Here is a 16,087-nt window from a genome sequence, read left to right as displayed (position 1 = left end):
GCGAGGGCAGACCACTGTTAAAGTGTCAAACGTTTCTGTCTCTCCTGTCACTGATGGGTCAAAAGTTAGTTTGATTGGCCAGGTAGCCATCATAGGGAAAGTTTTGAGTTCCAATGTCCCATATCTCCAGTTCTTCCAACTTCTGTAACGGCAAGTGTTTGAGGTGCTTGTTATAAAAGTCTCTGTACATAAGAGTCACTTGAGCCCCAGTATCAAGGAGGGCTTGATAAATCCCTCCTACCTGGATGGAGACTACCGGGGAGGGCCCTACTAGCTTGGCAACTTTTGAGGAGGGGCCTGCTTGCCTGGTTCAGTAATCTGTACCCTCACTCCTTTCTTCTTGGAGCGTTAAAAGGATCTCGACCCCTGTTGGGTCTGGTGTGCACCGACTCCCCGCCGTTGGGCAGTTTGGGTCATGGAGCGTGAGACATTGGGTCGCTCAGAGGCAACAACAGGGGCGCTTGGTAAGGGTCTGGACCCCCGACGTTGTCTCCTCGCATTGTTGGATTTTGTGGAGTTAGCTGAAACTGGTGGGCACCCGGTTGACTCCTTCACCGGGGCCCTCTGAAGTTTTCCACGGCTTGCGGTACTGTGCTGCAGCTTTCTCTGGACTTGGACACATTTCCCTGTGATGTCCGACTCCTCCACAGTTGAAGCAAGTCATCAGTTTCCTTGGTTTTTGCACTTTGGGAACATTGGAGCAGTTTCTACTGGGTAATATAGTTGCCCGATTGGTCAGTATGGACATCATCTCTATTAGCCGAGACACTTGAGTCTTTAGAAGCTCAACCTGAGTGTCACCATCATCAGCACTTATCACTCTGGCTGTGGGTTCAGATTTCTGGCTCTTCTTCTTATTGTCCAACCTGACCTCTTCTTTCCTGACAATCCAGATCAAGTCTGGGTACTCCAGGATACCACCATCCTGCTGGGTTCTCAACAGAAGGGCAATGGGATCTAACAGTCGAGCCCCTTTCAAAACTTGCTTTGCTCTGATCTGATCTCATCCTCCTTCCAAGTGTATAAATCCTTCTTCAACAAGATCTGGTGTATGATCCTGTCCAAGCGCCTCATGTACTCAAATAACTTCTTTCCTTCTTTCTGATAGCAGTGCTCCATTTGATAGATGAGTTCAATGACTTTCTCAGTATGGCCGAATATGCTCAGGTTGTCCTGGGCAGTACAGTTTGTTTTACCGAGCTTCAGGTTGCATATGGCCTCCAAGGCAGCCCCCTTTAGACTCTCCATGATCTTCTGTTTCTTATGTGGCTCTGGTATGTCCCATTCACCAAAGTTTGGGTAGCTTCGTCCAACCATTCTTCAAAGTTGTCTTCCATTGAAGGTACTGGTTGTCTTCCAGAGAAGATCCTAAGCTTCCTGTAACCAGCGGGCAGGTAGTTTGAGGGATCCTTCTTACATTTGGCAATGAATTTCCCGAGGGCAGCGCAGAGTTCTGGCCCAAGGGTGGTCAACGGGGATGAAGTGGAAGCCTTTGATCGGCTGGGCCCACCTTGACTGGAGTCAGCTTGGCTGGAGGTTGTAAGGCCTTCTTTTGGGGCCTCTGGGTGTATAAAATTAAGTTCTGCCCTTGAAATGCTCAGAAATTCCCTTCTTCCATTCGCACAATGCATAGGAGTGTGCGGAGTCACTAAGTCTGTTATTACATCAATCACCCATACTTTCTTGTTTGGAGATACTTAGCCAGATTCAGAGAGACTTACGACGGCGTATCAGCAGATACGCCGTCGTAAGTCCGAATGAGCGCCGTCGTATCTTTGCGCGCATTCTTAAAATGAGATACGCCTCACTGTTGCTAAGATACGACTGACGAAAGTCTCCTACGCCGTCGTATCTTATGTGCATATTTACGCTGGCCGCTAGGGGCGTGTACGTGGATTTACGCGTTGAATATGTAAATGAGCAAGATATGCCGATTCACGAATGTACTTGCGCCCGTCGCTGTAATCTACTTTGTTTACGTAAGGCGTTTTTCTGGCGTAAAGTTAAACCACCAAAAAGCTGGTCTAAGTCGTTTAGGGTATGGACGTCGTAAGTGCCCTCGGATTTTACGTTGTTTACGTAAGTCGTACATGAATGGGGCTGGGCGTAAGTGAGGTTTCACGTCGTACTCATTGTGAGGTCGTATCGTAGGGAGTATTTGCGACGTGATTCTGAGCATGCGTGCGCATGCACCGTTCGTTCGGCCATGCATTCACATGGGGTCACGATTCATTACAATACAACACGCCCACTACCAGCTTACTTTGAATTACGCGGGCTTATGCCGGCCCATTTACGCTACGCCGCCGTAACTTAGGGAGCAAGTGCTTTGTGAATACTGTACTTGTCTCTCTATGTTACGTCGGCGTAGCGCATATGAGATGCGCTACGCCCGCTTAAACATACGCCGCTCTACCTGAATCCGGCTAAGTGTCTTTAAGGCCCCATACACACGATAGAATCCATCCGCTGAAAAATCACAGCGAATGGGTTTCAGCGGATAGATCCTATGGTGTGTACACTCCAGCGGATCTGTTTCCGCGGATATTTATCCCCTGGGATGGATTCCAGCAGATAAATATTTGCTGACATGCTAAACAAATCTATCCGCTGGAATCCATCCCAACGGATGGATCCGCTGGTCTGTATAGACTCACCGGATCCATCCGCCCGAAGGGATCCCCCGCATGCGTCGTAATGATTCGACGCATGCGTGGAATTCCTTATATGACATCGTCGCGCATGTCGCCGCGTCATAATCGCGGCGATGGCGCGACACGTCACCGCCAGAGGATTTCGGCGCGGATTTCAATGCGATGGTGAGTACACTCCATCGCATGGAAATCCGCACAAATCCTCGAGAGGATTTATTTGCGGAAACGGTCCGCTGGACCGTATTCGCGGATAAATCCTCTCGTGTGTATGGGGCCTTAGACTTGACTTATCTGCTTCTCTCCCCAGGCCTCTCCTTTAATTTCAGTCACTACACTGAGGCAGGGGAGAGTGTTTTCTTCCTCACACCACCGGATTTCAGCAGCGGAATTCATCCTGGTGTTGGCTGGGGTTCTGTCTAGGGGGGGGTTGATTGTAGAAGCTCAACTGGCATGTTACCTCTCTCCTGGATTGCTCACTCGACATGCAAGGGGTGTTGCATGTTGCAGGCTGGGAGACAGTTAGATGGTCAGAGTGGTTGAAGCTTCCGATTCAAGCTTCCATCTCAGGCCTGCCACACATGCACCTCCCTTGGTTGCCTTTCTAAAGGTCAACATGTCCTTGGTAACACCACTATACTATTCCAGCACTTCCTCCATTAGCGCTTATGTGTCTGCCTTTACCCTTCTGCATAGACGCCCCACTTTCCCGAATAGATACTGTAAGTTCCCATTGTAAAGTCAAAACAAAATTTAAATAAACAACGCTCAACCCAACATGTTTTGCCTCTATCTGGGCTTTGTCAGGGGTGCACAATGTGGTGTATTGCTCCACAGAAGTAGAGTTTGAATGGCAACGTGGAGTACTCTTTGATAGATTTATTAGATGTTATCCTAGAAGAGACTTGTGGAATCTTACAAGAAGGTAAAATCTGTGTTGAGAGACTCACTGCTGGGACAATTAAGCAACAAATAGATTATAGGGGAAACACAGATAATTGGTACACATATTTATAACATCATTAAAAAATATTGTCAGGTATACTGAAAGAAGTCTAACTTAATTTTACAATGGAAGTTATTTAACCTCCCTGGCGGTATGATTCTTTCAGAAAAAAGGTGCTGAAAGCGGTACCATTATTTGCAAGGAAATTTGGTGATTTGTACTGTAGGCCTGTAATTCCTAGGAATAACTCACTTAAATCTGACCAAACAAGAGTCTTGTAGGCATCCCGGGTATGAAATTTTTTTTAAAACAAAATTATAAATTATAATATAATAAATAATTATAAATAATTATAACAAATAATAATATAATTAAAAAAAATTATTCAATAATGTAATCAACTCAAAATCACTGAAATTTGCTCAGTTGCAGAATTGTCGCTGTCATTACTTTTATTTTTTTATGACGAATTTCCCCATAAATCGCTATCGCACAATTCTGCAAGTGATTATAATTTATTATCGCTGTTTTCTAGCTGCTCTAAAACCATTTTTGACATAAAAAGACACTTTTGGTTGCTATGGACAATCTACAGTTTGCAGGCAGAAAGAACAGTTTTTATTATATAAAAGAACATGTAGGGCACTGGGCAGACCACTAGGGACAAGGGGGGTGTGTATTTTTTACATACAGTACTGTAATCTATAAGATTACAGTATACTGTATGTAATGTGTTTGTTTACGTTTTTGAATTTGGCGCCGTTCTCTGCTCCCGTGCGTCGTAACGTCGCAGGGAACGGAGATCGGCGGCACAGGAGGACGCTGTGTGAATCGAGCGAGGTCCCGCTTGCTCACACAGTGCGGTTGCATAGCTGGATCCAGGGACAAGGTAAGTAAATACTGTCTGTGGATCCAGCGAGGCAAGCCCGCGTCTGACTCTGGGTTACCGATCCTAGCACAAAAATCTAACCCCGAGTCAGACTCGGGAATACCGCCAGGGGGGTTAAGACTGTAGGTCAGGGATATGCAATTAGCGGACCTCCAGATGTTGCAAAACTACAAATCCCATCATGCCTCTGCCTCTGGGTGTCATGCTCGTGGCTGTCAGAGCCTTGCTATGCCTCATGGGATTTGTAGTTCTGCAACAGCTGGAGGTCGGCTAATTGCATATCCCCACTGTAGGTCCAAGTGCATTACCTTGATCAAAAATCAGGCTACTTTTTCTTCTTGGAAAGGCGGTAGAATTTAGGCTTCATGTACCCGGAACATTTTAAAACCTCTCCTGAACGATGGAACTTGACAGCTAGTAACCGCTTTTACATGCCGTGTTTACCTGTGTGCATTTAAAAAGTGTGTTTTGCATTGAAAATGGTCAAAAATGTATCTACATTAAAAATGCCCCGGGTTACCCCGCGGGTTACCCCGTTCACATGCATTTACAAGCTGTTACAGGCATTTGGTGTTTCAAATGCCACTGAACATCCGTCCTGAACGCATTGTTTTGCTTTCCAAAAAATGCTTCTAACCTCAACTGCCTGGAAACGACTATAAACGACTCAGTGTACATGTGCTGATAAGATAACATAGAGGAGAGTTCAGGGGCAGCTGAAAAAAAATGCCCAACGGCATCCGTTGAGCATTTTGGTCTTTTTACCAGCAGCATTGTACATGAGGTCTAACCATGACTGTTTATGTTCATAATTTTTTTGGTATTATTGCAGGAACATCACCATTGACCATGATACTGAACATTTTATAAATCTTTTCTTTACAGCAACAACCCCTGAAACAAGTTCTGGCATGTCTGGTAATTATAATAATCTTTAATGGTATTCTTTTACTAAAATGTAATCTTATTAATAGTACATACTGTCTACTATTGTGTAAATGTTCTTCTTTTTTTGAAAATGTTAAATATGTAAACATACATATGTCATGTGTTATACATATAATATATGTTTTTTTTTTTTTTTTATACAGGGCACTGTAGCACATGGGGCAGTGGAAACTATCGAATGATGGATGGTAAAACACATTATGTTAAAACTAGTAATCAAGTATCTTTACTCTATCACAGCCATGAGGAAAACCCAGAATTTATTATTAACTGTCAACGTGACTCTGGATCACTTGTAAACATTCAAGCAAAGATAGACAACACTGAAACTGTAATCAATACCAGTGGCATCTATGTTAACAACCGCAAGTAAGTAAACAAAAGTCATAATTCTATAGCCTACTGATCTTATAAACTGTATGAAACAGTGGTGTCTCTTTGCATTAAAGTGGAAGTAAACTCTCTTGGTTGGTTGTTACCTTTAGGTAAGCCTATAATAAGGCTTAACTATAGGTACAGTAAATATCTCCTAAACGTGCTCTGTTTAGGAGAAATTTACTTGTGAATCCGTTGGGGATGTCACCAGAGCATGTGTCTGAAGGAATGGCATACTCGTGCTGTTCCTTCAGACCCCTGTGCTGAGAAAAGTCGTTCCCGTGAGCATGTGTCATTGCGGCCTGTCTAATCAAAGGAATGGAGCCCACCAACACGGAAGGAAGACTGAATGAATGTGGAAGCCATGTCAGCGATGACGGTGTGTCCCTGGATGGCTCAGTGTTAAAGTGGATGTAAACTCCAATTTTATTTTTATTTTTTGATGTCACAATGTAAAGAATACGATTTCCTGTGCCCAGTCTTGCCACACAGAGTTAATCCAGCTCTGAGCAATCCTCTTTTATTGTTCAGTGAAAATAAAAAGACTTGCAGAGAAAAACATGTCTAAATAAAAAGTCCTTTCCGCCCACTTGCTTCGAGTGACAGATTATTTACATATCTCGTGCACTAGCTTGGACACATGCACAGCCTCTGTAAAAAGTTCACAATTCACAACCCCCTCCCCTCCTCTCCTCTCCACTCCCCTCCAGCTCTCCCAGGATTGGCTGCCTTTCCTGGATGTTTATCATAATGTGGGGTGTGATCCTCAGTTCAGTGTGACAAGGAAATGTATGGTGCAGCGAACAGCCAGCAGAATATACATAGACAAGTGATTAGGGGAGATGTATTTAGTCAGAGCTGGGCAGAGTAGAAGCTTGAGTGATCTTCTTATTATTATTATCATTCTATTGCAGTGTGTGTCTCTGAGGTCACCTGATCACATATGCAACATTCCTATATTACCAGGATGTGTTATGTGGGGGAGGGGTGGATTTCTCACTTTTTACTTACACCCAGTAAGGCTGAATGAACTTAGGGCTGGTTCACATTAGTGCGCTGTGCGAGATCACAAGTGATTTTACCGCTCTGCTGTTCAGATCACATGCGATGTCTGTGCGATGCAATTTCAGCCATACAAACTATGGCAAGACTGGGCACAGATGATAGGAAATCTTATTCTCTACATTGTGACATAAAAAAAAATGTTTTTGGGGTTTACATCCACTTTAGGTAAGTTTCACATAATGTGCTATTATGCGATGAATATTAGCACTTTATAACATTGTCTTGCAAGAGGAAATTCTTTTTTTTTTATTCACCAAATTTGCTACCACTTTTAGGAAATTATTGCTATGATATTATTATTATTATTATTATTATACAGGATTTATATAGTGCCAACAGTTTGTGTAGTGCTTTACAACATGAGGGCAGATAGTTACAATACAGTTCAATACAGGAGGAATTAGAGGACCCTGCTCGTTGGAGCTAACTAATACATTAATCCTGCTACAAGAACACTCCTAAGAAGGTATAGCAGAGAAAATGTCATCACTTTACCGTCTAGCTTCAGTTAAAGTTACTTTAACACTGCTTATCATGCTCTCAAAGTATTCACATATATGGCAAAAAATCAGTCAAGGTTAAATGCATCTAAATCAATTGTATAAGTACCTAATGTTCTCTATAATATACTGTAGTCACATGACACCATTCACTTGCTCTGCACTGCACTGTAAAAAAAAGTGGGTGAAGCAAGCAGTAAATTCCTGAGCCAGCTTGCAGATGTCACTGTTCCCCTGGCCAAAAATCACAATCTGGGAGCCGCCCCACAAGCCTCTGCATTGTGTGTCACAGACATCCCAACCTGCAAAAACGAACTTCAGGGAGGTGGCAACCTCATTTCAGGCAGGGGGCGCTCTGCACCACCCCCAGTGGCAAAACATGGGCATGGCTTAAGTTGTGCTACATATTGGGCATGGCTTAAAGGGCTTAAAAGTCTGAGATGATTTACGTAGTGCAGAATGCAGTAATGTTAAATAGGGAGTGTCCGGCGGAGAGTATTATGTGCAGAAGAGGAGTGTGGAGTGTGCGGCGGTGGGTATTATGTGCAGAAGAGGGGTGTGGAATACACGGCGGTGGGTATAATGTGCAGGTGAGGAGTGTACAGAGTTGGGTAGTATGTGTAGGGTGGTAGGGCAGTGGAAAGTGTCAGTAGTGTTTTACAATTTCATTTTTATTTATTTATTTATTTATTAGTTCAAAATGCTTTTTCAGGGCCAATGGAAATGTCAGTAGAGCAGTGGATGGTGTCAGAACCTTTCTTTATTGTTTTAAATCATTTTTTAAATCTTTAAAAAAAAAAAGAATATATATATATATATATATATATATATATATATATATATATATATATATATATATATATATATATATATATATATATATATATATATATATATATAAATATTTTCTTTCACAATGATTTTTTTGGGGGAGGGGGTTGGGGCAGTAGACAGTGTTGGTAAGGTAGGGGGGAGTGAGTCAGTAATTTTTTATTTTATATATATTTTTTTACAATTGAATTTCTTATAATTTTTGTACAATTACATTTTTTATATTTATTGTTTTTTCTTCTTCTTGTCAGCATTGAAGATTAATGGACAGGAAACACAGTCTCCTGTCCATTCATAAACTGAAGCAGAGTAATCACAGGTTACTCTGCTCAGTTATCACAGGACACAGGAGCGATCGGAATTATATTGTCTACCAGTAGTATATTCAATAAAGTGTTCTATTCCAATTGTCTGGTATATGCAGACTGGAGATGATCACTACTCTACCTAGGACATTTCATGCAAAATTACATTTGTGAAAAACAGGGCAGATGGCTTTAAATTATCGAATAGCATTGCTGGTCACCATATTCATTACGGCAAGTCTTTTTATTTTAGCCACATGGCATATACAAATTGGAGGTGGTCACTATTTAACTTGGTACATTTTATGGACAATTACATCTGTGAAAAGCATTGTTCAGTATGAGCAATCCTTTTTCACCTTCTGTCCACTTATATGATGATAACTATTAGCATTTAATAACAAATTATTGCCATCCCTCAGCCAAAGAATTACTTTTTAGCTTCGCAAATACAGCTGTGTTTTGGTTGGTCAGTGGTTGTGGAAGAGAATCCCATACAGAGATTACTTCTGCCGGTGGGTAATGGACATACATTGTTGTCCACGTTAGAGGCAAAAATTATGCAAATGATTAAAAAATTTATAAAAAAAATCCTGTCGGGCAAATTATTTGCTAATGTAAGGCAGGAAATGAAAGACAAATATCACAGGCTACACCTCTCACACGCCAATTTGGAATAATGGAAAATATGTAGAGGTTCAGAAATTAAAGGGGTTTGAGTTCTGGCAAATTCAAGGACTCAGATATGTGGAGCAATTGTTCTGGAATAATCATATAAAATCATTTGCTCAATTATCTGAGGAATTTGAGATACCAAGACAGAGGTTCTTCCAGTACCTGCAACTTAGACACCCCATACAGGTTCAGGCACATAAGTTGGAATTTAAGCTCTAAAAATAATATCATTGCTCAAAAAGGAAGGAAAAAAAAAAGGGTCTCATATCTAAACTCTATGAGATATTGAACAGTAAGTTTAAATAAAAGGTTGTGGTTCACGCCCGGATACAGTGGGAATGAGACCTTGGCCCACTGTCAGATGCACAGTGGTCAGATGCTCTCTGTGCGATACTACAGGTTTCACTGTCCAGGACTCAAAAATTAACACAAATGTTCATCCTACACAGGTCATACTATATCCCCGATAAATTGTTCAAGTGGAAACGCAGGGAATTCCCCCTATGCCCTCGATGCAGAGGCGCTCTGGCCAATCTAATACACATGCTATGAAGGTGTCCCAAGCTACAATGATACTGGCAGGATATAATTAAAAATATAAATAATATACTGGGTATAAAATTAGTACTAGATCCGAGAATAGTGCAATGGGGGGGGGGGGGGGGGGGCAGAGGATATTATTGTGTATTGATTTTTTTTTGTTTTTTTTTTGTTTTGAGTGCATGATGTACGATGTGTATGATAACAGTATCTGGAGAATTATGAATATGTAATGTGCATTATGGAAAGGCAAAACAATAAAGAAAATATTGAATTAAAAAAAAAAAAATATATATATATATATATATATATATATATATATATATATATATATATATAATATATATATATATATATATATATATATATATATATATATATATATATATATATATATATATATATATATTATTTGTTGAAGACAAACACTAATTGAGCTCTTTTGGGTTATTATGCCATATTTGAGATGGATAAATGTATTTGAATGCCTTTTTGGTGCATACATACTCATACTGTACATGAGACCATTTTATCTTAAAGTTATTGAATTAATCTCAAACAATCTCAGCTTTGTGAACATTCCAAATTTTGGTTCTGTATTGATTATTCATCAGTTAATCTTGTATTTTATGCAAGCCACAATATATTGATTTGAAGAAACCTATTGGTTGTATCTACAGTGTTCACATTATAACACACAGCTCATCACAGCAGGAGTTCAGTGCGTCTCCATTCACAGTTTCAGGTCCAAATTCAGCCCGAATTTATGGCTGAATTTTTGTACCTGAAATTAACCAAAAGGCATACAGGGCTCCTGTGTAAATCGCACCGGAGCCGCTGCGGAGATGTGTGTGTGAATGGCTCCATAGAGAGCCAGTCACAATCTCCTGCTGTGTGAATTTGATGCCGGGAACCCAGCATCCAATTCCTTAAGGATGTGCTGGCTATCTATATATTTCTCAAGCGGCATTCACATACCTTCTTGAAGTTGTGATTTGAGGTATCTGCTGTGTATACATCATTACATCCTGGCTATTACCGCTATGAAAGACATATTTGTTGCTTTTGGATTACAACAGATTTTCAAATCAAGTCCAACAAGTCTATTTCCATTTCATGAGTCAGTAGAGCTGAATAGTTGCAGCAAGCAATATCATTTGCTAGACAGTGGCATTGGATACTTGTAGTGTCTTTTTAAAATATTTGTATTTACTGATACACTATGAGTGATTATTATGCAGAAAGTCTTTTGTTTATTTTGTATGTTTCAGACATCATAATAGAAGTAAGCTTAGAAGTAAGCCATACACCTTGTTCAGCTGTGTAATACCAAACCGATTCCTACCATGAAATACTCCTATATCACTGCACAACTTTTCTTCCAAAATATAGCATTTAGAGGGGGGCACTGCTGAGCTTGTGTCCTGCTCCACCAGTTGGTTGCTTTTGGGGACCTGACCGCTAGGGAGAAAGCCATAACAATGACCCTCTTGCTACTGGAGAACACATCACCCATGGCTGGTACCACTCTCTGCTGTCTGACAGCTATTACATTCCCACCAGTTCATGATTACCTGTAGCTACACATTTACTGTCAACTTCTTTCCTCTTCACTTCCATACGTACCTTCAGGCCCTTTTCTTTTGGATACACCATGCACCCCTTTAAGTATCTTCAGACCAGGCTCTTAACATTTAAAGGGTAACTCCACTTTTGTGGGAAAAAAATATGCAAACAAAAAATGAAATAATAATATAACATATACAATTGCCACCCAAGACATATTGCAATTGAAAATGATTAAAAATGACCTTTCCTTTTCAATCTACAATGCCGTAATTTTCTGTAAAATGCAATGCAATATGGCCACCTGGAGGCTTTTTGCGCAGGGCTGGTGTACAAAATGTCCCCTGAAAATGTAATATCCTGCTTGAGTGATTGGCTTACTGATTTTCCCAGAATTTTGCACTAAGAAACAAATCAGATTTTGAGTATCCTCTGCAACAAAAATGTAATTTCCCAAAGGGAAATCACACCAATTTTCCCTGCAGGTGCAGCAACAAAAATGTAATTCCCCAAAGGGAAATCACACCAATTTTCCCTGCAGGTGCAGCAACTAAATAATACTTGGAAAACTACTGCCATACACATTCACTGTGCGCATGGACACAGAAAAACAAACAGCTATTTCTGCAGAATAACAAATGGTAGGAATTTGCTACAAAGTGTGTTAAAATCCTTGCAATTTGCATACATCACCCAGAGGAGATTTTTTTTTTTCAACAAAAGTGGAGTCACTCTTTAATGAAACTTTACTAAACGCGTTCAGCACCACAGTCCAACAGTGCAGTAGCAGTCCTTTCCTAACTAGCTAGAGTCTGGTTGCCTGCTGCATACCTTTCCCAGGGAGAAAGTCCATAATGTGCAAGAGTCCTAGCAGTTATCTGTGTTTCTGTTTAGGGCAGGGATCCTCAAACTACGGCCCTCCAGCTTTTGTAGAACTACACATCCCATGAGGCATTGTAACACACTGACATTCACAGGCATGACTAGGCATGATGGGAATTGTAGTTCTTGAACACCTGGAGGGCCGTAGTTTGAAGACCCCTGGTTTAGGGAATAAAAACCTGACAGTGGTTCTAACCATTTACCACTCCACCCAAAATGTTTATTTGCCTTTATATATACATTAACCCACTGTCTGAAACACATCAATTTGTGAAGTATTACATAGGATTCTAAAATAATTTCGCTACACCACATCTGTAAATTAGCTATTTCAATTATGTTATCTGCCTCATAGGTTAACATAGAGCTTTTATCCTTGCCTGTTTTCATTCCAATATTGCTAGTGTTATCACCGTTCCCAAGAAATGTGTGACCAATACCATACTTTCATGTTTCATTGAAATGGCATATGGCATTATGGGCATGTACTGTAATATACAAAATGTGGTGCAAATGTTGTTTACTAAGTAGGAGCAGCAGTTGCCATCTAAAGACAACTGGTAACACATAAAATGTAAGTTATAGACACTGAAATCTTTAAACATTTTTTGAAAATAACATTAGTATTATTAACAAAGCAGTGAAGATTTTAATTTGTTTTGTATTTTAATATAATAATACTATCATTAATAAAAATGCAATAATGAAATTTGCTTTGTTTCGCTATAGGGTTGATGTACCTTATACAAATGGGAATATTCATATGCGCAATTCTGGCATGTATACACAAATCAGTAGCCTTCGAGGTGTATTAACTATGACTTTTAATTTGAAACATGGGATTAATGTAAGTACTCTTACCTAATTTGGTTTTATTAAACACTAGAAAATAGTGATTTTTGCATTTATGACTCTTCACTTGCATGTTTAACATCATTTTGCATAGAATATGTATCTAAAACAAATATTGATACCTACTGCATAGGTCCCAGTTGTCCTTCCTTTGCAGCCAAATATCTCTATTCTCTATTATCTACAAATGTGATGAATAGGGATTTTTTTTGGCTGTAATGACACAACGGTGAAAGTAACAGTGGTAAAGGGACATACACAAAAAATAAAAAAAAAACATACTCCTGAAATACATACATAGGGCAAAATTGTTATAAAAAGTGTAATCACTCATGGGATCCAAGAGTTTTCCTCTTGGATCCCATGAGTGATTACATTTATTATAACAAAGGTAGTAAAATAATCTTCATTTACTCTCCCCCTGTATTTTATCATTATATTTTCATCCCTATAATGTGGTCTTGCTATCCTGACCACACTGTTATCATAAGATGTGTCAGGCCTCGTACACACGACAGAGTTTCTCGGCAGAATTCACCGAGAAACTCGGTCAAAACCCGGATTCTGCCGAGAATCTCTGTCGTCTGTACACTTTTGGCTCGATGGAGCCGCCGAGGAGCTCGTCGAGAAAATAGAGAACATGTTCTCTATTTTCTCGTTGTTCTATGGGAGAAGGCGGCCCGCCGAGCTCCTCGGCGGCTTCATCCCAGAACTCGACGAGGAACTCGACGTGCTTGGCACGTCGAGTTCCTCGGCCGTGTGTACGGGGCCTCACTGGTAATGCTCCAAGGCACCACCATCAGAATGTTGTCCACCATTTCAAACTCACTGTGTCCACCATTGTAGTCTCACTGTGCCCACTGACAGTGTGTGGCGAGGAGAGTCGGTCAGCGGCATCTCCGCGCAGGGGGACATTTAGGAATGTATATGTATATATAGAAATTTAGTGTCACCAATCAGTGCCCACCAGTGCCAGCAATCAGTGCCCACCAGTGGAAGCAATCAGTGCCCACAAGTGCCAGCTGTCGATCAATGACCATCAGTGTTGCCCATTAGTGCCGCCCATCAGCACCACCTTTCCATGCCGCCTATTAGTGTCCACCAGTGTCGCCTAACAGTGCCCATCAGTGCCCATCAATGCCACATATCAGTGCCACCTATCAGTGCTCATAAGTGCGGAATATTAGTGCCTCCTCATCTGTGACACCTAATCAGTGCCCATAAGTGCCGCCTCATCAGTTCCCATAAGTGCTACCTCATCAATGCCCACCAGTTCAGCCTACCAGTGCCCATCAGTGCTGCAAAAAACTAAAATTAAAAACTCAGCAGTGATTGAATACCACCAAAAGAAAGCTCTATTTGTGTGAAGAAAATGATAAAAAAAATAGTTTGGGTACAGTGTTGCATGACCGTGCAATTGTCAATCAAAATGCGACCTCGCTGATAGCTTAAAAATGGCTTGGGCAGGAAGGGGGTGAAAGTGCCTGGTAGGCAAGTGGTTAATGAGTGAAATAGATATTTGATCCCCTATCAATCAGCAAGATTTCTGGCTCCCATGTGTCTTCTATACAGGTAAAGACCTGAGATTAGGAACACTCTCTTAAAGGGACTGCTCCTAATCTCAGCTTGTTACCTGTATAAAAGACCTGTCCACAGAAGTAAGCAATCAGATTCCAATCTCTCCACCATGACCAAGACCAAAAAACTGTCCATGGATGTCAGAGACAAGATTGTAGACCTACACAAGGCTGGAATGGGTTACAAGCCCATCGCCAAGCAGCTTGGTGAGAGAGTGACAACAATTAGTGTGATTATTTGCAAATGGAAGAAACACAAAATAACTGTCAATCTCCCTCGGTCTGGAGCTCCATGCAAGATCTCACCTTGTGGAGTTTCATTGATCATAAGAACGGCGAGGAATCAGCCCAGCACTACACAGGAGAATCTTGTCAATGATCTCAAGGCAGCTTGAGCCATAGTCACCATGAAAACAATTGGTAACACACTACGCCGTGAAGGACTGAAATCCTGCAGCACCCGCAAGGTCCCCCTGCTCAAGAAAGCACATGTAAATGTCCGTCTGAAGTTTGCTAATAAACATCTGAACAGGGGTCAAGACCTGGGGAAAAAAGTGTGGGAACTCCCACCCAAGAGCCACTCCCCCCACCAAAAAAAAAAAATGATACGCTCATATGCATAATTACTAAACAGCATGTTTTTTTTTCGATCCACTGTACCCTAGTAATCCTTTATGTTACTGGCCGCTTCCTGTATATGGATTCATCGGGTGATGTGCGGGTATTCCGTCACTTCCTCGATGCCGCAATGTCTCCTGGGAGATTTAGAAAGAAGCAAGTTCTTTCTAAATCCCACGATAACTCGTGGCAGACCTCCGCAATGTCTCCTGGGAACAATGACAAAAGCTCCCAGGAGACACTGCGGCATCGAGGAAGTGACGGAATACCCGCACACTACCCGATGAATCCAAATACAGGAAGCGACCAGTAACATAAAGGATTACTAAGGTTCACCTGCCCCTGACAGTGACTCGAGCTGGGCATCGCCGCTTAGTGAAGGATTGACTCGGGCGGCTCAGCTGCTCTAGTCCTGCAAAGGGAACTGCGTTCCTGCTGTGAAAAAAGTGCAGGAACTCCGTTCCCACGCGTTCCCGCAGGACTTAAGCCCTGATCTGAATGCTTCAGAGGAGAACTGGGTGAAAGTTTTGTGGTCAGATGAGACCAAAATTTAGCTCTTTGGCATCAACCCAACTCGCTGTGTTTGGAGGAGGAGGAATGTCTCCTATGATCCCAAGAACACTATCCCCACATAGAGGTGGAAACATTATGCTTTGGGGGTGGCTTTTCTGCTAAGAGGACAGGTCAACTTCACTGCTTCCACAGGATGATGGATAGGGCCATGTACCATCAAATCTCCTTCCCTCAGCCAGGGAATTGAAAATGGGTCATGGGTATTCCAGCATGACAATGACCCAAAACACACAGCCAAGGCATTAAAGGTGTGGCTCAAAAAGAAGCACATTAAGGTCCTGGAGTCTAGCCAGT

At 41.5% G+C, this 16,087-nt stretch overlaps 1 protein-coding gene across 50 annotated transcripts in view; it reads left to right on the top strand.

Annotated features, from left to right (window-relative positions):
• The window catches only part of LOC120931788 (mucin-19-like), a 584,870-nt gene that overhangs the window by 63,426 nt on the left and 505,357 nt on the right, over positions 1-16,087 (top strand). For all 50 annotated transcript variants that reach the window (XM_040343605.1, XM_040343590.1, XM_040343599.1 and 47 more), the window contains 3 exons: positions 5,372-5,404; positions 5,578-5,803; positions 12,903-13,020. In XM_040343605.1, the coding sequence (XP_040199539.1) occupies positions 5,372-5,404; positions 5,578-5,803; positions 12,903-13,020 (377 nt within the window). The remainder of the gene's footprint in view (positions 1-5,371; positions 5,405-5,577; positions 5,804-12,902; positions 13,021-16,087) is intronic.

The sequence above is a fragment of the Rana temporaria genome, chromosome 3 (assembly GCF_905171775.1).
Source record: "Rana temporaria chromosome 3, aRanTem1.1, whole genome shotgun sequence".
Taxonomy (NCBI): Eukaryota; Metazoa; Chordata; class Amphibia; order Anura; family Ranidae; genus Rana; species Rana temporaria.
This window is presented reverse-complemented; position numbering and strand designations above follow the sequence as displayed.